Source organism: Diabrotica undecimpunctata, chromosome 9, assembly GCF_040954645.1.
Source record: "Diabrotica undecimpunctata isolate CICGRU chromosome 9, icDiaUnde3, whole genome shotgun sequence".
NCBI lineage: Eukaryota > Metazoa > Arthropoda > Insecta > Coleoptera > Chrysomelidae > Diabrotica > Diabrotica undecimpunctata.
In genome coordinates, this window is record NC_092811.1 from 18,307,607 (window position 1) to 18,331,975 (window position 24,369).

The 24,369-nt window shown below is 34.7% G+C and overlaps 1 protein-coding gene across 1 annotated transcript; it reads right to left on the minus strand.

Annotated features, from left to right (window-relative positions):
• Window positions 1-1,862: 1,862 nt before the first annotated feature.
• Pgls (6-phosphogluconolactonase) lies at window positions 1,863-12,484 on the minus strand. The gene is made up of 4 exons (XM_072542877.1): window positions 12,277-12,484; window positions 11,273-11,479; window positions 10,787-11,070; window positions 1,863-2,037 (listed from the first exon to the last, which is right to left on the minus strand). Exons 1-4 carry the CDS (start codon window positions 12,392-12,394, stop codon window positions 1,921-1,923), a joined length of 726 nt encoding a protein of 241 aa, XP_072398978.1. The 5' UTR covers window positions 12,395-12,484; the 3' UTR covers window positions 1,863-1,920.
• Between the last annotated feature and the right edge of the window lie 11,885 nt (window positions 12,485-24,369).

The window sequence follows — 24,369 nt, forward strand, 5'->3', positions numbered from 1 at the left end:
TTAAAACTTTATTTGTTGTATATCTCAATATTTAGTGACACTTTTGTGACTTCATCAGGAGAAAACTGAAAATTTATTAAGATTAGATATTGACAAAAGTTAAATATTTCATTACTTACAATATACTTAGAATATACTAATACCATAGAATAACAGTGCTAATACTCTTATAATTGTAAGTAATAAAGTATTATTTATAAATACAGACAAAGTTCTTTGTTTAAAATTTGTTCTGTTAAAAATTTGTAGTGCCAAAGTGTGGATAGAAGCTTGCAGACGAGAAGATTTGTTATTCAAAATGGATTCACTTTATAATAATTATAGGATTTGTGAACTGCATTTTGAAGATAATGTTATTGTAAAAGGAAATAGAAGAAAAACATTGGCGCATGACGCAGTACCTTCAATATTTTCATATAATACGATTCATAACGATAATTAAATGCAATCATTTTTTTTTTCGAATCCTGAGAAAACTAACAAATATTTTTGAAAAATTTAAATACAGAATGAAAGATTACATTATTACCGAGGGCCGAAAGTCCCTTAGAATAAACAAAAAGTTTTTTTGAATGAGATATTTCAAATTAAAAATCACACTAAATTTTCTCTTTTTCTTTCACCCCTGTAACTTATTAAAATAAATATTATAGAAGTTTTCAGGGACTTTCGGCCCTCAGTAATAATGTAGTCTTTCACTCTGCGTTTAAATTTTTCAAAAATACTTATTAGTTTTTTCAGGATTCGGAAAAAATGAATGCATTTAAAAAACATTGGCCCGAAATTTTGCGCCTACGCTCGAAGAATTTATATTGTGTGATATGCCCACTGACTATTAATTTTCTGGTTGTTAGCTGTCATTGGCGGCTTGGCCACGTAACTTCAAAGAGCTGTCGCTTCTCTGTGTTGGGTTTTTCTCTGGTGGTACCACGTGCAACACGTGCGTTCCACTCGACGACTCGACCCACTTTTCTTTATCTATGACCCATTTTTGCTAACTTTCAAAAATAACAGTATTCTTCTATAAGCGTCTATATTCTTTGATTGTACCATGGTTTTTAGAGTGTTTATATTTTCTTTTTGCTTATCACTCATGTATGAATGAGGTCGACTTGTGATTTTGTTTAATAACAATTTAATGGGTTCTTTCTTGACTGGTAGAACCTGAGTTGCTCGGGTCTGCTTTATTTACATTTTCGCTAGATTAAGTTAGTATGGGTATAGTTAAATTTTTATTATATTTAAAATTAAATCTTGTTGCTCCGTACTATTTTCTAAATGGAATGATAATTAATTACTGCTGTAAGTTCACTTTTTTTTAATTAGTTCCTTGTTTGTCTTTATATACTGATCACACACAATACCGTCTAGGTTATGTTCGACATTTAATGCTTTAATATCTTTTTGCACTGTTTGTGTTAATCTATTAACTTACTCTGATAACTGAGAAGTCCTAACCTACTACCTGACAGGTTGCCAACCCGAGCGATACATTAAATAAGCATTGGTACCAAGATACATAACAATATAATCAGAACAGAATTTCTGAGAACCAGAGAACTCAAAAAATAAAAATCTGAAATTAAAATATTTATTCATTAACATTATAAAAATATAAGTAAAAATATTCGAACGAAGATATCCAGGAAGAGCACAGAGTTGTTTAAAAATCTAATACAGTAATTTGCACTAATATCACTATCAACCTTATCATCTGATAAGAGGATACAGGATTCGAAGAAGAAGAAAAACTAAAGACTGAGGAAAACGTTGACTTAATGTCACTGCTAGTGCTAGTGTAAAATAATATATTACAACAGCTGTTATACTATCGTGTATTTATTTGTATTAATAGAATGAAAAGCTTTTTTATTATTTATTTTAAAACATTAACAATGTATAAAAACATGTATATACAAATTAAACTTTATTCTTTATATGTACTCCCGCATCTTGGTCTACAATCCAGTAGATTGCCCCTGAATGTGGTTTTACTCTGGCAGCTGGAAGTTGTTCATCCTGATCGACTAAAACTTTCTGCAATATAGAAAAAAAAAATTACAAAACTATATTAGCACCATTATTCGATAAATATCTGCTGCCTCAAAGAAGCGTATTAGGTCCGGTCATCTACCTGTTATACACATACGACATAGCTGAACTAGAAAATGATTATAGTATCCTTTGTAGATGATACTGCTATAGAGAAGGCTAGTAGTGCATTCAACAACATGGCCAAACTCTTTAAAAGCCACAACTTTAATCTGGATATAAAAGTAAGGTTCCTACTATGTTATATCTTCTCGATATTATACTACGGAGTTGACTCCTGGACACTCACTGAAGCGATGGAGAAAAAACTTGAAGTATTCGAGATGTGGCTATACAGAAGAATCCTAAGGATGTCATGGACGGACAAGATAACCAACGAGACTGTACTACGAAGAATGGGGAAAGAAAGAGAAGTGATGTATACGATTAAAAGGAGAAAGTTAGAATATCTCGGACACATAATGAGAAACGGCACTAAATACAGATTACTGAAAATAATGAGAGAGAGACCTCTTCAATTTTATTTCACTTATTTTAATTCTGTATCAGATTTTAAGTTTAGAAATTAAATAATAATAATAATGATAATAATATTGATATTGAATTTTGTTTTTTTTTCAGATAAACCACGAAAATGTCTAAACATCCGTTGTCAACAGAGGAGATTTCTTATTTAGCTGAGCATTTATGGAATGAAAATGAAAACGAATCAGATCACGCTGTGTCTAGTGATAGTGATTTGTCTGAAGAATATATAGAAGAAGAAAATGTAGACAGTTTGTTGTTCTAAAGAAGGACTATCCAATGAAGAATCTTCACTTTCTGACTATTATGTAGCAAAAGATAAAACTACCAAATAATACAAAATGAGAACGGAACTTCATCTAAGACAAAAAAAAATAACACTGTAAAAGAGCAGCCTGGTGTCACTCATAGAGCCTGAAATATCAATAATGAGCAAGAAGCCTTTTTCAAAATAATAGACACTAACATGATATAAACAGAAACGAGTTGGATAACAAGGGCTGTTATGAGTTACAAAAGATTTTCGTTTATAACAACTTACTTGAGATGATCGCACAACCAGATTTTACCGCCGCAAAAGTAATAAATTGGCTGCAATCCGTGACTTTTTTGATGCAATTGTGACCAATATTCAAACATACTTCAAACTTGGTGCATACGCTACAACAGACGAAATGCTTCACCCTTTTCGAGGTCGTTGCAGTTGGGTGCAGTACATACCAAGCAAACCAGCAAAATACGGCATCAAAATGTATGCGTTATGTGAAGCAAAGACATGTTACACTTCAAATTTAGGAAGATATTGCGGCAAACAAGGGACAAGGATTTGCAGCATCCAAGGCATGGTCGTTGGAAGTACCTACTTCCCCCATAAGAATATCCATAAAGTAACATGGACGTCGCCTGATGGTACAACCAAAAATCAAATAGATCACATCCTAATAGAAACCAGGCACTTCTCTAATCTAATGGATGTACGTACTTATCGTGGAGCTAATATAGATTCAGACCACTTCTTAGTAGGCGCAAAAATAAGAGCAAGAATCTCAAATGCAAAAAAAGAAAAGGGCAAGAAAAGTACTCGCTACAATTTAAAACTCTTGAAAGAGCCCCGTGCACTAGAAAGGTATCAAAATTACCTTGAACATGAAAGCACAACAGATGAGAATTTAACAGCTAGCGAGCAATGGGATATATGTAGAAGAACAATTAAGGAAGCGGCAAACAACGTCCTAGGACCAGAAGAATCCACTCCACGCAACAGTTGGTTCGACGATGAATGTGAAGATATCACTAAAAGAAAAAATTATGCATATAAACTTATGCAACAAAGAAGAACACGGGATAAGGAACAAATGTACAAAGATCTTAGGAAGGAGGAAAAACGCATACATCGAAGGAAAAAGCGGACCTTCGAAAACCAGATTATGTAAGAGCTTCAATCATTAAAGGGGCAAAATGAAACTAGAAAGTTCTATAATATCCTAAATAAGACAAGAAAAGAATTTAAACCACGGCTGACGATGTGTAGAGACAAAAATGGACATATAGTCAGTATATACTGCTGACGCAGTACAAAGCAGATGGGTTGAGCACTTCAAAGAACTACTTGGTACCGAAGTGGAAAATGATGCGTCACCCCAAAAACCAGGAAATAACACTCACGTAGAACCTCCCTCAATATTTGAAGTGAAAGACGCAATCACACGACTCAAAAATAGCAAGTCCCCAGGAGTGGATTGTATCCCCGCAGAGCTCATCAAACATGGAGGTAACAGCATTATGCACCAAATTCACAACATAATAGTCAAAGTCTGGGAAGAAGAACAAATGCCAGAGGAATGGTGCACTGGAATCATATGTCCACTGCACAAAAAGGGAGATTTGTTGGAATGTAAAAATTATAGGGGTATAACTCTTCTGAATACAATGTACAAAATATTCTCCAACACCCTGTACAGCCGTTTAAGTACGTACGTTTCTGGTGAGTATCAAAGCGGTTTTAGGCCAGGTAGGTAAACAATTGACCAGATTTTTGTGCTACGTCAAATCTTAGAAAAAACCAATGAATTTAATATTGACACGTTCCATCTCTTTGTGGACTTTAAGTCAGCGTATGATAGCGTCCTAAGAGGTAAATTATACGAAGCCATGAATGAACTTAACATTCCCCATAAATTAATAAGGCTCGTAAAAACAACTATGAGTAAAGTGATCTGCAGAGTGCAAATACAAGGCGATATGTCACAAGCGTTTGAAACATATGCAGGGTTACGGCAGGGAGACGCGCTGGCGTGCCTTCTCTTTAATATAGCGTTAGAAAAGACTATAAGAGATGCCGAGTTACACAATAGGGGAACAATCTTTAATAAATCAACGCAGATTATGGCTTACGCTGACGATCTGGATTTGATCGCACGTACTACACGAGGACTTAAAGAGATGACTTCCACCTTCTTGACAGCCGCACAAAATATGGGCCTTAAAATAAACGAGGAAAAAACCAAAATGTTAGCATCTATTCCAAATAACAGAGATAGAGCTAGAAACGCCGAAGAAAACTTCAGTATAGACCAATATAATTTTGAGGTAGTAAATAAGTTTACATATTTGGGTTCTCTCATACCAAACGATAATGACACATCTGAAGAAGTAAAACGGAGGGTACTGCTAGCAAACAAATGTTATTTTGGACTAAGCAAGCAGCTAAAAAACAGAAATTTAAGCCAGAAAACCAAACTAATAATATATAGAACACTCATCCTACCAGTGCTGACATATAGGTCAGAAACATGGACCATCTCCAAAACAGACGCAAATCTTCTGCTCGTCTTCGAAAGGAAGATACTAAGAAGAATAATGGGCGCATTCTGTGAGAATGGTATTTGGAGAAGGCGATATAATTTCGAATTGTACGAGAAGTATAAAAAAATAGTAAATGGTAGAGATGTAATATCCTTCATAAAAATAGGTAGGCTTAGATGGGCTGGACATGTGTCAAGAGCAAATGAAAATTACCCACCCAGACGAACTCTATTATCGGTCCCAGTGGGAAATAGGAGTAGAGGCAGACCACGACTGAGATGGAGGGACGGTGTGGACGAGGACGCAAGGAAAATCGGCGCGGCAAATTGGCAACGGTTGGCGATGAACAGAAACGACTGGGGAAGGTCAAGGCTCAACTAGAGCTGTAGCACCACTGATGATGATGATGATTGCGGCAAACAGCCCGATGGTCCGTACGTTACATCTAACTCAGCATCTGGCATTCTAAGAGACTTAGACATAATTATTTACTGCAAAAAAATCACTTTAGTTGGAACTTTGAAAAAAAAATAATAATAATAAGGCAGAAATTCCTGTAGAATTTTTACCTGGCTAGAATTCCCGTAACAAGGAAAAAGTTACTAAAAGTTGTCTTTTTGGATTCCAAAAAGACATGATGCTCGTGTCTTTTGTGCCTCGCAAAAACAAAGCTGTAATCCTGATTTCAACTTTCCCGATAATGACGAAATTCATCCAGACAGTCAAAATACACAAGTAATTATGGATTATAATGCAACTAATGGGAGTGTTGATACAGTGGACAAAATCTGTGCAACATATTCAGCTTCTCGCATCTCCAGGAGATGACCTTGTGTTATATTTTACAGTTTATTGAACAAAGTGGAATAAATGCAAAGGTTTTATAGATTTTCGTGTCCTGATAATTTATTTATTTATCAATGAACAATCGCCCAATTAAAATACAATGTAAACACAGTGGCGGCTGGTGTGGTAAAATTTTGGGTAGGCCAAGCCAGTAAATTACATAATAGCTATGTGTAATCAGTGACGGATCCAGAGGGAGGGGTCGCGGGGTCATGACCACCCCCCCCCAACTAATTTTTGAATGATTTCTCTGTTCATTTTAACTTCTGCGTTGTATCTAATTTTTGCGATTTTTGATTTTTCATCTAGCAAATCGCGAACAGAAAACACCCTCTTCTGTACATCCTTAATTAAAGGACAGGAAATAACTTAAATGTTCCTTGCAACTGGAATGTTTTTTTAAGGATGCAGGCACATTTCTTATTAGAAAATAACAAACACGGCCAACAATATAGTTTGTTTTTCGTAATACTTCCAGAAAACCATTTGTAGACATCATACCATGAGCAATTAAAAGCACCCACCTTTTTCCCATTTTTTTGGTCAATACGCAATGTTGGAGTAGACCTTTCATTCATAATAATTTTTTTTCTATCATTTTTATGTATCAGTTATAAAACAATCTCACATATATAAGTTGCATACAATCAGGCGATATAGAAATCATGCAAATGAGATTTTTTTTCTTCGAATTTTACGAATTTTGTAAAATTTATTTGGGCAACCGTGCACTTGTTTGCAATTGTGTTGTTTGTTTAAAAATATGTTACAATTATAGATTATGTTACATATTTTTTTTATCATAATTTAAAAGAAAATTTATATTACAATTCGATAATTACGTTACAAGTGACAACGATGGTCGGTGTAGGCCCGATCGTCTGGTGCCTAAACAGCAAGCATAAACACGACAATATAAATCGTTGTCCGGCAAGCTGCTTAACTTCAAACGCTTTTTGTACGGGGATCTTATGTGAGCTGGGTCGGCCAGTTCCGATCGGGCCTATTAATGATATTTAAAATGCCTGAATACGATTCGATGCTTTCTGTGGTAATATAATAACATAGTTGTTTTAACGGATGCTAATGTATTGAGTGATTTAGTACATTTAAAAGTTATTTACATGCATTAACATAATTTTTGAATATATGTTTTTCAATTTTAAAGCTCTTAAAATTATTGGGTAGGCCCGGCCTATCCTGCCTACCCCCAAAAGCCGCCACTGTGTAAACATTATTGATAAATTACAGAAGATTCTTAACGTAACCTACTTAAATTACATTTAAAAATTTTAATCATCAATCATCATAATCATCAATTTTATAACAATCCAACCTTTGGGAATATTGATTAGCAAACCTTGGTGATCTTGACGTGAAGGAATTATGTCCGTAGTTTGTGCGATCAGGTCTAACATAAAAGGGTTGATTTAGCGTTGTTTGTCTACTGGGAACATGGAGATTAATTTTTTCCAATAGTGCGGGACCAAAAATAATAGAGTGCAGTATACTATAAAACATAGTGAGACCTTTCCATATTTGAATAGTTAATTTCTTCAATACTGTTTGTGTTTAAATGCAACAAATCTTAAGAATTTGTGTTGAACTTTCTAAATAGCTTGAATATGGGTGTTATAGTAAGGAGACCAAACACATGAACAGTAACCTAGGTGGGGTCTCACAAGTGAACAATACATAATTTTTATGGATGGGACATTTAGAAAGACTTTAGTACAACGTTTGATAAACCCTAAAAGTTAAAGTGATTTTGAGACAACAGATGAGATATGGGGGATGTACGATAAGCTGGAATCGACCACAACACCTAGGTCTTTTATCTGAGATACAAAGTCTAAAGGGCAACCATTAATAGTATAGATATGATTTGTAGGAGCTTTATTCCGACCAAAAACCATTAAATGACACTTTTTAACATTCAGTTCCATTCTGTTGCTGTAACACCAATAGCTCAACCAATCCAAATCAGACTGTAGTTTTTGAGTCACCATCATTCTCAATTTTCAAATATAATTTTAAATCGTCAGCAAACATTACTAAAGAAGCAAAGAGGAAACAGGAGGCAATATCATTAACATAGTTATTGAATAGAAGAGGTCCTAGGTTTAATCCTCGTGGTACTCCTGAAAGTACCATAATCTCAAACAATTGAAAACCCTGAACAAGTACTATTTGTATTCTTTCAGTTAGGTCAGATAACAACCATTCTAAAAGTTCACCCTGGATACCCAGACTCCTCAACTTATTCATTAAAATCTTCTAATTTACCCAGTCAAACGCCTTTGTAAAGTCTGTGTATACAGCATGAACCTGGGTACATCAATAAATTAAGTTCAGTGGAGCAACTAGAGAGACATCCAAATTGCTGGTCGATAAAACAGCCTTTTAAAGTTGCTGACAAATAGCCACAAACAAGGCTCTCAAAAACTTTGGGAATACAACTTAGAATGCTAACAGGCCGATAATTGTTCACTTGAGAATGATCTCCAGATTTTAGTACTGGGGTAATAAAGCTAGTTTTCCAGTAGACTGGAAACATCCCTGTCTTTAATGACAGGTTAAACATGTGAAAAAGAGGTCTAGAAAGTAAAAAGCTAAAGTGTTTAAGAAAAGAAGGAGGAAGACCATCTGGAGCTGGCCTCTTGTTGCTATCCAAAATGGAAAGTTTTCCGTATATAGACGAAATAGAAATGCTAAATTGTGATAGGTTGATGTCTCCTGTTAAAAAGGTTTCATCCTGCAAATCAAAAACTTTATCACTATAAGTTTTGGAAAAGTATTCAGCAAATAAATTGACAATCTCCATGTAAGAAATATTATTATAGTGCATCACAGAAGGAATATTATTCCTGATTTTTTAACTGTTAACAAATTTCCAGAAAAATTTAAACATCTTTCAGAGAGGATTCAGTTAGAGCAACATAATCAAGATAGCATTGTTCTTTCAGTTGTTTACAGTTAACTCGTAATAAAGAAAACTCATTATAGTCAGCAAGTAATTTTCTTTTTTTGATTATTGTTTTTTTAAGCTCTGGAGAAAACCAGACAGAAAACTTTTTTGCTGAATACCTTTTCAGGAGAACAAAAATATCAATTGCAAGGTAAATAACATCATAAAACATGTTGATCATATCATCAAGACTTTTATCTTTAAACAAATCATCCCAGTTAAATTGTAAAAGAAAGTTTGTTACTTCCTGTACACTCATTGAGCGAAAGTCTTTATAAAAGCCATCTCCAATTAATCCTGGTTCATTGAAATATTGAGGTTCACATTTAAACCCAAATGAGAGAGGAGGATGATGCCTATAGGGGATAGGGTATTCTCAGCTCTAGATACCTCAACCTCTTCATCTTGGACCATGACTAGATCTAATAAGGAGTTGTTTTCATTCTTAACAGTGTTTACTTGATACAGATTATGAAAGGAACATAAAAACGAGAGGAATTGAATGGAATCAACTTCATTTGCTAAGGTTCCTGTAATGGAGTAGCCACAGAAGACAATCCATCAATGGATCACTGACAAATGGGAAGATTAAAATCTCCCAGGACATATAACTTATATTCTGGATACTTTTCAGCTAGATTATCTACATTTTCTGCAAATTCAACATACTTCTCAATAATACTATGTGGTGGAAAGTAGACAGTTGCAAATGCATCGCACAAACTATGAACACAATTCCTTCATGTCTAGGACACCAAGGTTTGCTAATCAATATTCCCAGAGGTTTCCCGTATTATTCCATATATATTTAGTATTCCAAAAGAATTTGAAGCTCAGATTAAGAACTGTGGATGATAGTTTGATGTCCTTGTGTTTTTTACATTCTTTGTAATGTTTGTTATTTACTGTTCCTACTTTTATTTTTTGTATGATTAAAATTTTTAAATATAATTTAAGTAGGTTATGTTAAGAATCTTCTGTAATTTATCAATAATGTTTACATCTTATTTTAGTTGGGTGATTGCCCATTGATAAATAAAAAAATAAATAAATTATTTTTGTAATATGTTAATTTGTATGTTGTATGATTTACATTCAAGAAATATTAGATAACTCACATTTATCCAAAATACATAAAAAATAAGTCACACGCGCTTTGATGTAAAAAATATGGGCAGTGCTGTAAGGTTAAAGAACTGACAGATTGTACATTATATACGAAATAGCACAAAACACAGCACAATTTGTCATAAATGTAGTTCATTAAAAATAAGTATACCTATTGTTCTGAAGCTATTTTCTTGTGGCATTTTAAATTAATTACTATTTAAATGGGAATAAGCCACAATTAAAGGTTAAAATATGTTTATTGACGTTTCAATTTCCACTTCGGAAATCATTCTCAAAATACAAACATTAGTAAATTAAACAAATTTTGTTTTTTGATACTTAGTAAAAAATTCTTCTAATAATTTAATTTTATCTGACTCATCTATATTGACAATTCAGACATACATTATACATTTTAAAGTATACCTGAAGAAAGTTAACAAGACTATTTTAAACTAAAATACCAGCAAAACCATTTACCTTTATCATCTCAGCTTTTTCTTTACCACCTGTAGCAAAAATACACACCCTAGCATTGTTGACCACTGGTAAAGTCATAGTCACTCTACTTGGAGGTGGTTTAGGTGAGTCTGTGATAGGAGCAATCCACCTGTCTGTGACTTTTAATAGGGGGTGACCTGGAAATAGAGAGCAGGTGTGGCCGTCTGGACCCATACCCAACAACAGCATGTCAAATTGCGGCAGTTGTTGAGATGGAAAGAATTTTTTTAATTGATTTTCATAATCAATGGCTGCTTCTTCGGCTAAAACAATAAAGAGAAAACTGAAAAACCTACAACAGTAAATTAATTACCTAACTCTCTCTCTCTCTCTCTCTCTCTCTATATATATATATATATATATATATATATATATATATATATATATACATGATTGTAATTTACCAAATGAAAACATATGGTTCCATTAAGGCAGTTTTTTTATAATACACACAACTAGTAGTACCTGATACACCTTGTTTGATCTGGACAAACTGATCTGGCTTCAAGCCAAGTAGACCCGAATCCACCAGAGCCCTCTTATACAGTCCATATGTGGAATCGGGATCGTCTACAGGCACAACTCGTTCATCACAGAAAAACAGTTGCCATTTTGAAAAATCTGACTTAATTTTAGTCAAACCAACTTCAAGGAAGACTGCCAATGATCCACCTGAAAAGTAAATGATTTATCTTGCTGAAATACGGTTTATTAAAAAAAAACTAGAACTAAAATTTCCTGTTTGTATTCTTTGGTCATAATCAAAAAATGTATTAACTTGTGAGCCAAACAAAGACTTATTATATGTGTCTGATAATGCTTTCTTGGGGTATTTCCATGTTATCTACTTATAAATATATACATGTACTTTGAGAATTAGACTATTAAAATTGTAATTGATTCCCATTAAATCTAATATATAAGACTGGCTAAATCTAATATATAAGATTTAATATAATCATGGTAGAAATACAAGATATTGTATTTCTACCAAGAAAATGCACAAAACAATCAATGGTTAGTGTAAGGAACTTATTATACATCCATTAAGATATTTTAACAAAAAGTATGATAATTAGAAACATGACATTGGTTTCACAGATGTTTTGCATATTCAGTTTTTTTTTAACTTTTGGGTTCTGTTCTATAAATCCCTAGAGTTATAATGGTATACATTCTCTATTACTCTATTATCCTTGCAATGCCGTGCTAACATGACATGCAATGGATTTATAAGCAAATGACCAATATACATAAATTATTATGCCTGAATAAAAAAGTATTAACCGAGCCGGCAAAACCTCTAGCTGTGACATTTTCCGAGATCCTTTTTATAGCATTATATAATTGTTCACAATTTGATGAACACACTAATGATTTAACCTAGCATATTCTTATTTAACAAAATCCTAAATTCTAGCAAACTAGGGTCAGTTCAAGTAGCTATAGCAAATCACACAAGTGCTCACCAGAAACACCTATTAAAAACACATCCCGTTTGTCGATACTTTCTTTTGCTGAACGTTCTATTAGTTCACAAAGTTTTTCTATAACTTTATCTTTATTTTCTACTACTATCACAGTCATTTTTATTGTAAATGGAATGGAAGTGTTTCATTCAACCAAATTCAACATTCAACTCAACCACTTGTTGATAACCTATATTAACAGTTTTTGACAACTCATGTTCCGATTGGGTGATTGGGATTGGGATTGGATTGAAGGTCATTGGAGTAGAGGCTGACTATCACGTGGCGTAGTTTTATTACGGTGTAGGTAGATGGCGAAACGAACACTCAATACTATTATAATGCTATTATGTTACTTCAGATTTTCACATTATATAAAAGCATTGAGGGCTCTAAATATTTTTGTACAAAATTTGTTGTTTATGTATTATCTTTGTCTGTTGTCTATGTATTTAATTTATCAATTTTTACTCTATAACTTTGTATAAAATAGATTACTGGTATCGCTATCGTACTGATTCCAGAAATTTAAAATAGGGGGCACTGATAGTATGTTTTAGATGAGAAATATATAAGTAGGCCAAAAAAAAGCAAAAATAAAACTCAACGCGAGCAATAGAGAATTATTAATTGTCATCTACAGTCAGTCATTAAATTTTTAAAATATTAAACTGTTTGCATATATTCCAAGTACCTAAATATAAAGTACGATCTGATGCACTTTTATTTTATTATACCCTGTCCTGTATATATATTATATATATATATATATATATATATATATATATATATATATATATATATATATATATATATATATATATATATATATATATATATATATATATATTTCTTTGTAGTACCAATTGACTTCTGGACGAAAAGTATTCCCATTTGGCATCCGTGAATATTCACGGGCCACAATATACAGCGAATTCTGTTGCGGTACCAATTGGCATCAATCGCTGTTGCGGTTTCTTTGGCATCGATTGGCTTTGGACCTTTAGCATCCATTGGTTTATGACTCAAGTCGACAATAATACCTAAAGGTTTCGGTGGAATTCTACCTGAGTCAATTCATCTGTTCAGTCATTGTAATATTTTGTTGTCGAAACGGATGTTTAAAAATTTAACTTTTATATTTTTATCTTCTCATGAAATAAATTATACCTAAGTATTAAATAAATATCATTTTTGCTCCATTTTTGTTCATATTTTTATACAGGGTGATCCGTAAGTAATTGTACAAAAAGAAACAGTAGACTCTAAACTTCAAAATATTCCCATTTAAGCCAGTTTGCTTAAAATGTAAATATGTATTAAGAAAGATACAGGGTGTTAAAGTTGAAATTTAAAATTTTATTTTTCGCTACAACTTTCATGTTTGTAGACATTTTTACGAATTAAAATTTATGACTGAGGGCTTTTGAGTACGAGGAATTATAATTTGATGCATACTTTCATGACTGATGTAGCTGATTGAGGACGCCACATACGGCACATAGGCGGCATACATTTGCGTTTAACTTTTTTGCTCTTTAAGTTAGCACTATTTGGGTAAAAAAATATTAGAGTTACATGATTTTAACAAAAAAAGGTATAATTGTTAATAACTTCAAAACTTAACAGTTTACGAAATAATCCCATTTTACAAATCAGCTGCACAACTCTGATTTAATGCAATTACTCATAGCCACGAAGGAGAAATAGGCTAAACCATGAATACTTCTTAATTTCGGTATGAAATACCTTTAACAAAAGTTAAGAATGTACTATAAAGTATGAATAATTAATAACATGCTACATGTTTTGACATTGCATTATTTTATGTTTCATGAATTTGGCCAAATCTTATCATACGTTAATTCAATCCATAGTAATATTAAATTTACAAGAGAAATAAAACAAAACCAGTAAATAAATTTTCTAGACTTAAAAATTATAAGAATTGAAAACAAACACGAGTTCTCTGTATTTCATAAACCTATACATACTGACACAACCATACACAGTACTTCATTCCATCCTGCACAACATAAATTAGCAGCCTACTATAGTATGTTCCACAGATTGACAGAAATCCCAATGTCAAATAATAACTTCGAAGTAGAATTGAATATCATTAAACTTATAGCAATAAATATTGGATACAACGAACACATAATAAACAAAATGTTACAGCAAAAACTACTCAAGAAAGCCCTTAAATCAATCTTCCCACCACAAGAGAAAAAGCCCAATACAATATATTGCTCGATCACGTCATATACAGGTAATATATTAACTAAAATAGCCAGACAGATCAAAAGAAAAGAATAACACCAGCATTTAAATATATTAAGAACAACAAGAGCCAAACGAAAAACATGCACTTACACACTGGGGTTTATAAACTCACCTGTGGAGACTGTCCAAAAGCTTACATTGGTCAAACCGGTAGAGCCTTCAACAAACGTATAACAGAACATAAAAGGGCTTTCAATAATAGGAAAACAGAATCCACATATGCACTTCACCTTCTAGATCATAATCATTCTTTTAACGACCAATTTCAAATTCTTCACGTCCAAAATAAAAGCCTTAAGCTATCTTTATTAGAATCTATGAAAATTAAAAGACACCAATTCTGAATGACGAACTTGAGACTAACAACTCCCCCCCTCCTCAACCTGTTCAGTGAAACTATATAACCTGAACGCACAGTAGGTTAACCATCACTTAAGAAAGGCAAGTTGCCGAAACAGCTGTAGTAACAATTACTAAATAAATTTTGTGGAAGTACAGAAAACAAAAGTTTTCAGTTGTTTTATTCTAGAAATTTTACATTTCATCATAAATTGTTAAGTTTCACACTAGTTTTTCAAAATGAGAGATGACAGAATGATATACAAATAAGCAAGAAATCGTTCTTGTTGTTACTAATGAAAATGGTACCAGTATTCGACAGGTGGCAAGGAATTTTATCGTCAGTTCTTCCGTCATCCATCATGCTTGGAATCGATATGCATCGAAACATAGCTTAACTTTTTGGATCAATAGCAACAACTACTCCGATGGCTAATGCCTCTCCCGGTGTTGAATTACACTATTGATCCAAATGGTTGCAGAACAACACAACTCACCAAGTGTGAAACACTAGACAGCTGTTTCGGTCCACCCAGACTATCATTAGTGACGTTTGGGTTCACCATTGGAAAGTTGTCCGTTCTGCTTTGGGGACTGTGTCCTCTGACTATAAAATATAAGCGAAAAATTGCAATACACTCTTAACTGATCAACATATCAAGGTGTTATAGCAGGTGTTCCGCGTGCAATGCTGCCATGTTCACATGTACAGCGTGGAAAACAAGAGTCATTTGCTGTCGGTTAAGGTTACCGAAAACCCAAGCAAAGCTTAACTTTTTGGATCAATAGCAACAACTACTCCAGTGACTCCAATAGTGAACATGGCAGCATTGCACGCGGAACACCTGCTATAACACCTTGATGTGTTGAGCAGTTAAGAGTGTATTGCATTTATTCGCTTATACTAATTGAACATCTTTGGGATATGTTAGATAGATGTGTCCCGAGGCGCCCACATCCACCTCAAATCCTTCAACAACTAAAAGAAACTCTAATCGAAGAATGGGAAAATATAGGTACCTCAACAAGATATCGACAGGCTTATACGCAGCATGCCACGTAGATTTCAAGCACTAATTCGCGCTGGTGAAAAATACACACGATATTAAGAATCAATTTTTCTTCATATCCTTACGTTAGAGATGTGGAACAACTGCTTATTCCATTTCATTTGTTGTAGTGTTTTCAAGTTGTTATGATTATTTTCAAAATGGTATGTAGAAATGGTTTTAATTTATTAAATTTATTTGAACAAAACATGATTCCTTTATTCAGGTAATAAGATTTCTATATTATTAAAATTATTAAGACGCAAATATGTGTGAGGCAAAATTAATAACAAACTATGAACGAATAAATAAACGAAACACAAATATAGAGATATCAGCAGGAGTGGTGAGAAAAGCAAAGAATAGTAGAAGGCAGGAGAGTAATAATATCCCAGTTAAAGACAAAAAATGATCCAGAAATTGAAATTTCATAAGACACTTTAATAAAATATAGGTAGAAGAGCGAGCACTAAATCCTACATATCTGATCTACCCGAAAATGTATTACTTTGCTATACTATAAAATACTAGTTATGTTTGGATCAACAGAAACAACTACTCCGAGGGCTAATACCCCTACCGGCATTGAATTATACTATTGATCCTATAGTCGCAGAACAACACAACCCATCAAGTGTGAAACGCCAAACAGCTGTTTCGGTCCGCCAGACCTCATCAGTGACGCTTGGCTTCTCCATTGGAAAGTTGTTCGTTCTGCTTAAGGGTACAAGGTCCTCTGAATCTCAAGTGTAAATGAGAATGCAATCCACTCTTAACTGATCAACATTTAATATGTCATCACAGGTGTTCCGTGTTCAATGCCGCCAGGTCACCCATGTACAGCTTGGAACAACAAGAGCCATTTGCTGATCGGTTTAGGTCACCGAAACCCAATTAATTATATTTAGATCAACAGAAACAACTACTCAGAGGGCTAATACCCCTACCGGCATTGAATTATACTATTGATCCTATAGTCGCAGAACAACACAACCCATCAAGTGTGAAACGCCAAACAGCTGTTTCGGTCCGCCAGACCTGATCAGTGACGCTTAGCTTCTCCATTGAAATGTGTTCGTTCTGCTTAAGGGGACAAGGTCCTCTGAATCTCAAATGTAAATGAGAATGCAATCCCCTCTTAACTGATCAACATTTAATATGTCATCACAAATGTTCCGTGTGCAATGCTGCTAGGTCACCTATGTGATCAGTTAAGAGTGGATTGCATTCTCATTTACATTTGAGATTCAGAGGACCTTGTCCCCTTAAGCAGAACGGACAACTTTCCAATGGAGAAGCCAAGCGTCACTGATGAGGTCTGGCGGACCGAAACTGCTGTTTGGCGTTTCACACTTGATGGGTTGTGTTGATCTGCGACCATTGGATCAATAGTATAATTCAATGCCAGTAGGTGTATTACCCCTCGGAGTAGTGGTTTTTGTTGATCCAAACATAATTGGTTGGGTTTCGGTGACCTAAACCGATCAGCAAAGGGCTCTTGTTGTTCCAAGTTGTACATGGGTGACCTGGCAGCATTGCACACGGAACACCGGTGATGACATATTAAATGTTGATCAGTTAAGAATGGATTGCATTCTCATTTACATTTGAGATGCAGAGGACCTTGTCCCCTTAAGCAGAACGGACAACTTTCCAATGGAGAAGCCAATCGTCACTGATGAGGTCTGGCGGACCGCAACAACTGTTTGGCGTTTCACACTTGATGGGTTGTGTTGTGCTGCGACCATTGGATCAATAGTATAATTCAATGCCGGTAGGGGTATTAGCCCTCGGAGTAGTTGTTTCTGTTGATCTAAACATAATTAATTGGGTTTCGGCGGCCTAAACCGATCAGCAAATGGCTCTTGTTGTTCCAAGCTGTACATGGGTGACCTGGCAGCATTGCACACGGAACACCTGTGATGACATATTAAATGTTGATCAGTTAAGAGTGGATTGCATTCTCATTTACATTTGAGATTCAGAGGACCTTGTCCCCTTAAGCAGAACGGACAACTTTCCAATGGAGAAGCCAAGCGTCACTGATAAGGTCTGGCGGACCGAAACAGCTGTTTGGCGTTTCACACTTGATGGGTTGTGTTGTTCTGCGACCATTGGATCAATAGTATAATTCAATGCCGGTAGGGGTATTAGCCCACGGAGTAGTTGTTTCTGTTGATTCAATCATAATTGGTTGGGTTTCGGTGACCTAAACCGATCAGCAAATGGCTCTTGTTGTTCCAAACTGTACATGGGTGACCTGGCAGCATTGCACACGGAACACCTGTGATGACATATTAAATGTTGATCAGTTAAGAGTGGATTGCATTCTCATTTACATATAAAATACTAGCTTTTATCCTCGATTCGATTGCGATGGCGTCTTCTGCCGAGAAGTATCCCTTGAAAATACAACTTTTTTTAATAAAATGTATCATCTGTGCTTATTTGTGTCACTGTCAAAATTGCAAAAATAATCAATATGATCGGTTAAAGAGTTAAACAGGGAATGCGAAAAAAAAACAAGCCGACAAACACCTTACACTCACATTTATAATATTAGTTAATATTTTCACAGAAAAAAAGACAAAGCATAACCAGAGATAGATAAAAACTAAGCATCTTAACGAAAGAATCTTATTAACACAGCGCCAAACCACATTTTCAAAATTCACAACATTTTTAATGCATTTACAACCCCTAACATTAAATGCTTTTTAATACACAACGTTTTAGCAATGTGCTTCAAAAAATTATACACATGGCGCTGAGAAATAAGGTTATAAAACCTTGCAAAAAGAATAAAAGACTGCAGATAACAAGAAAGTAAGATAAAACCAATAATATATTGTAAATCCAAAAACTAAATAAAATATATCCATTCTAAGAATTAAATTCAAACACGAATCGACCAGATGTTACTCGAACCTTTATAAACCTGGAATCTAAGACAATCTAAGTGACTAACTGGCTTCCAAAATCGTATCACATCCTGTAGATGCCAATTGAACCGCTAAGCTGTAACGACATGAATATCGCTTCAACTCAATATACACAAATCGATGGTGGCGCTGCTTATTTTTTGCCTCGAACTACGATTTATTTACGAATCAAAAAACGGTCCAATTGGATTCCGGGTTCATATCGCGTAAAGAGCCTTATAATATCATCCACTATGCGTTTCTGATATTATTTTGAAGAGGTCAATTGGCATCCGAATACCGGATGCCAATTGACCAGCGGAAGCCAATTGAACCTACAACTTTACATGTGGGAAGTCAATTGTTACCGTAAATAAATATATATATATATATATATATATATATATATATATATATATATATATATATAGTACAGTACAGTACTGTACAGTAGATTCCCTCTATAACGAGAACTGAAATTAGTTACCTCAGAACTAAGAACTAATTACCTCGTTATAAGCCGATCTCGTTATATCAGACAATAATACTGTGCATACATGAATATGTAGTTTTCTAAAACATTAACTTCCTAACTTCCTATACTGAAGCCATTCGGAGCAATATACTATACTAAATATTGTTTGAATATCGTTTTTGAAAAAAAAGTTGTTTACTTTTATTGTCAATATACGTTAAAACAAAAAATCTGTACTTACCTACATTTTTTTCCAACTACATAATGTATAAAGCGTATTTTCAAGGATAACATAAACTATTGCTTCTACAATTGGAAGAAGTCTGTCATTTTTGACTGCTTTAAATTGTCCAGTATCATTCTATCTGGCGTTTGATGGAGTAGATCGACAAAAGATCTTAAAGCAACTATGTTAGGGATACTCAATAAGTTGGTTAAACTTATACGAATGACTCTGGAGGGTTCCAAAGCTATGGTGAGAATAGATGGAGATATGACGCAGGCCTTTGATATTGAAAATGAAGTTAGACAAGGTGATGCCTTATCATCAACACTTTTTAATCTAACTTTAGAAGCTGTTGTTAGAAAACTGGATATAAACGGCTGTAATAATACAAGATCAATGCAAATATGGGCATATACGGATGATGTTGCCATAATAAGCCGCAACAAAAGGGTATTAAGCGAAAAAGTTATAGAACTGAAACGAGAAGCTGCTGGTCTATATATAAATGAAAGCAAAACAAAATATATGGAATGCACAAAATCGAATCAACCATACCTACAAATATGCCTCCACTTTACCCTACATAGGCTCAATAATAAATGACAACAACAACATCAGTAAAGAAATACAAGCAGGGATTGTTAGTTACTGAATCGTGAGTCTAAGCTTAGAATCTACAGAAGAGTAATTAGACCATTGGTCACATATGGATGTGAAACGTGGACCCTCTCAACCACTGATGAAAATCCACTAAGAATATTTGAGCGCAAAATACTAAGGAAGATATTTGGACCAATCCAATGCAGCGATGGTTCGTGGAGAATTAAAATGAACCACGAGCTGGATGAACTAATGTAGAGCGCAGATATTGTTAGATTTGTAAAGTCACAAAGACTAAACTGGCTTGGTCACCTAGAAAGAATGCCAGATAATCGAGCTGTAAAAGTAGTCCAGAGATGGAAGCCCCAAGGAAACAGAACAAGAGGAAGGCCCCGTAAAAGATGGATCGACGACGTAGAGAGCGATCTTAAAACCACGAACATCAGGCAGTAGCGAAGGAAAGTATCCGACAGGGCAGAATGGAAGAACATTGTTAAGCAGGCCAAGACTCACAAAGGGTTGTAGACGAAGAAGAAGAACATCATTCTATTTATCATATTTTCTAAAGATGTGAAACAGTTGTATGCTTCTTCATGTGCGTTTTGTCTTTGGATAAAGTTTCTTACAATGCACTTTCCACATCTTGTCTATTAGGATCTTCTTGTGTGGATTCATCGCGATTGTCTTCTCCCTCTTCATCACTTTCGTCACTGACGATAACTCGCTCCGCCGGCGGATTTTATACTTCCGCGATAATTTCACTATCCGTCGGAAGATCACAAACAATGACGCCATCATCAATGGCAATGAATTCAGCAAACTCGTCATCATTGTTCAGTTGGGTTAGTTCTTGACCTTGCTGTTATAACCTCAGCCACTCTGCTACAGGATATTCATCTTATTCAGTTTCTACCTCATTCTTTGTCCACCCCGCATGACCGAAACATTTTCTGATGGCTTTTTTTATCTACGAGTGTCCATGCTTTGTGGATGAAATTTTTGGCATCTAATAAAGTAACAGGGGATTCACTACGGTTTTCCCCATTATTCAGGATCCGCTTAACTAAAAGTTTTCTGTAGTGAACTTTAAGGGACCTTATGATGCTCTGATCCATCGGTTGCAGAACAGATGTGCAATTTGGGGGTAAAAAAAGAAGTTAAATGTTTTTTAAACCGTTAACTTTCGGATGGGCTGTACAATTGTCAACAATTAAAAGAATCTCTGCTGTCATCAAAGATTTTTTTATTAAATTTATATGTGACAGGAAGCTGATTCACACCTCGTGGTTTTTGAGATTTCTCATGACAACTAACTTACTTTTTTCGGAACCGGACATGTTGGCACACGCGAGTACAGTTACCCTTTCTTTTGATAACTTGCCACTTATACAACGTTCATTTTTTAATTTGAGGGTCTTATTTGGAGTAAGTTTAAAAAAAAGTCCCAGCTCGTCGGTATTGAAAACATTATCGTCACTGTAATTTTGTCTAAATGTAGGCCATGACTTCAACCAGTTGTAGGTTAATTCTTTGGAAATACTCTTCGCTTCACCACAAATTTTTCCACACGTAATTTCGTGCCTGGCCTTAAAACCTCTCATACACCCACTCGATGCTTTAAAATTCTCATCACCACCTAGCGCCTGCGAAAACCGTGTGGTTTTCCTGAAGCAGTGTTCCACTTATTAGAACATTCGCAGTCCTGTTTACCGTAAACCATTTGACCATTGCAGTATCGAGTTCTTTATTAGTTGCGGCACGTAGTTTTTTCGATTTAACGGAAAAAGACGAACCTGCTTCGAAAATTTTGGGTTTATTTTTAAGCATGGTAGATAGAGTGGAACTTGAAATTCTTCTTTCATGACAAACTTCCGCTTTCTTCTGTATATATGTACATATTATTAATATGTAGGGGAGGATGGGGCATTGTGAACCATCTAAGGAAGATATGCACATACTGTTAAACCAGAAATGATTTTGTTTTGTTTAATTAATTAGGGACGTTCATTAAACATTTAACTGTCATTTAGTTGCAATTGAAACATAATTTATTTAACGTATTTTCAACAAAAAAATGACAACTGACTATATGTCAAAAGTTACTCAGGAAGTCAAAACTACTGAGGAAAGTCACACTATTTCATTATCTAATGGCTATGTTTGGTAAATAAAATCAAGTAAAAAGAATTTTTTTATTAAAAATACTTAGAAAACCGGTAACAGAACATTAGTAAAAATAGACACATGTTATATTTATTCAGAAATTCACACTGAAATTCTTCATCATCTTCTGGATCTATTCCCGCACATGCTTCATGAGTCCATTTCAGACAGGCCGAGCAACGTACCCATCCTTCTTCATTGGCTGATGAGGAGAACCACTCGTTACAGTAAAAACATTCAGCATCTTCACCATTGCCATCATCTTGTACTTGATGGTTACATTTATTTTTTTTCTTTCCCTTACCATCTTTGGAAGGACAAACTTTTATTTTTTTGTTACTTCTTTCACTATCTTCGTGCTTATCATCATTTATTTTTTTCTTAGCTTTTTCCTTTTTCATTGTTTCTATTGCCTCCTTCGTGTTTATTTCAAGTTCTAATTCTAGCTTATACGGACTAGATGTCAGTACAGCCGTTTTACCTTTTTTGGATTTCCTCTTTGGTTCCATTAATTTAATTCTCTTTGGCAGAGGACGAATGTCTTTAGGGCTGTTTGCTCCAAATGAAGTTGTTGCTCTATTGTGTGCAGGGGAAATTGTCAATTGAAAATCGTTACCAGTATGAAGCTTTGCAACTGAGGTTGAAGCAATTACCTCATCTTGACTTAAGTGAGGCTCTGCAGTTGAAGTTGAAGGAATTGCCTCATCTTGACTTGACACTGGTAGACTATTATTCTCCAAATCTCTTTCAGTCGTAGCAGATGGTGCAAAATCGAGGTCTGTAAATATATTGGGATTATAAGGTACTATCCCACATTTTTTAAAAGCGTTAATAGCAGTCAAAGGTGTTGCAGCTTGTAAGAAAGCCTCACCAAAAATTTTAGAGATTTGGAAAGCTGTTACCACTCTGCCTGGGTTGTTATTAAGAAACTTTTCTAATGCCATATCATAATATTGTGCTAAAGGAGCCATGACACCAACATCGGTTGGCTGCATTCGATGGGTGGAATGTGGAGGCAAACAAATGATATGTACATGTTTTTCCCTAGCCAAATTAATTACTTCTATGTTTTTTGTATGGCTGCTGTGTCCATCCAAAATCAATAATATCGGATCGTCTTCACTTGGTTTCGTTTGTTGAAGAAAATGTTGAAACCATATTAAAAAGAGTTCACTATTTATCCAGCCACTATCGCTACAGGCGAATATTGAACCTGGAGGCGCACCAGCTTGGAGTTCAACTTTCATTCTCTTTCTTGCAAAGATTAACATCGGCGGTATGAAGATTCCTGATGATGACATGCAAATAACGGCTGTTGTTATTCCACTTCTATCAGCAGAAGTAAGCCGTCCAACTTGTTTCCGTCCTTTATGCGCCAAGATTTTACTATTACATTTGGGGACTGTACCTAGACCTGTTTCGTTACAGTTAAAAACACGCGTTGGATTGACATGTTTAGAATCCAAAGTAGCTTTATACAGATCAAAAAATTGTTTTACATTGTAACGATTAAAAGCTTCAGCTCTTGCAGCAGATGTTGATTCGGGTTTACGTAATGAAAGCCCTGGGTGCCGTTTTCGAAATCCGTACGCCCAATCTAAACCTGCAAGTTTGTTTGTTTTATTATATGGATGGTCTATGTTATTTTTTTCGGCTAACTGGAAAGCTAGGTGACGAAGATCAAGCAAAGTAATTCCGTATAAACGCTTCTCCATATCTAAGATATAATTATACAATTCTTCTTCCTGTTCCTTGGTAAAAACCGTTTTGTAGAAACCTAGACCCTTTTCGTCAGGAGAAATTCTTTTTACTTTTTCTTTGCATCTGCGAATTAACGTTGCTTTCGGGATACCATAAACTTTACTAGCTTTTAAATAGCCCATTTCCCCAGCTATAACTGTCCGGATAGCATTCTTCAAGGCAACAAGAGACCAGGATTGTTGCTCAGTTTTCCTCACATAATTTCGTACCATTTCTAACTGCAAAAGAAGCATATAATTAAAAAAGTGTCAAGAAAATATAATGGGGCAATGT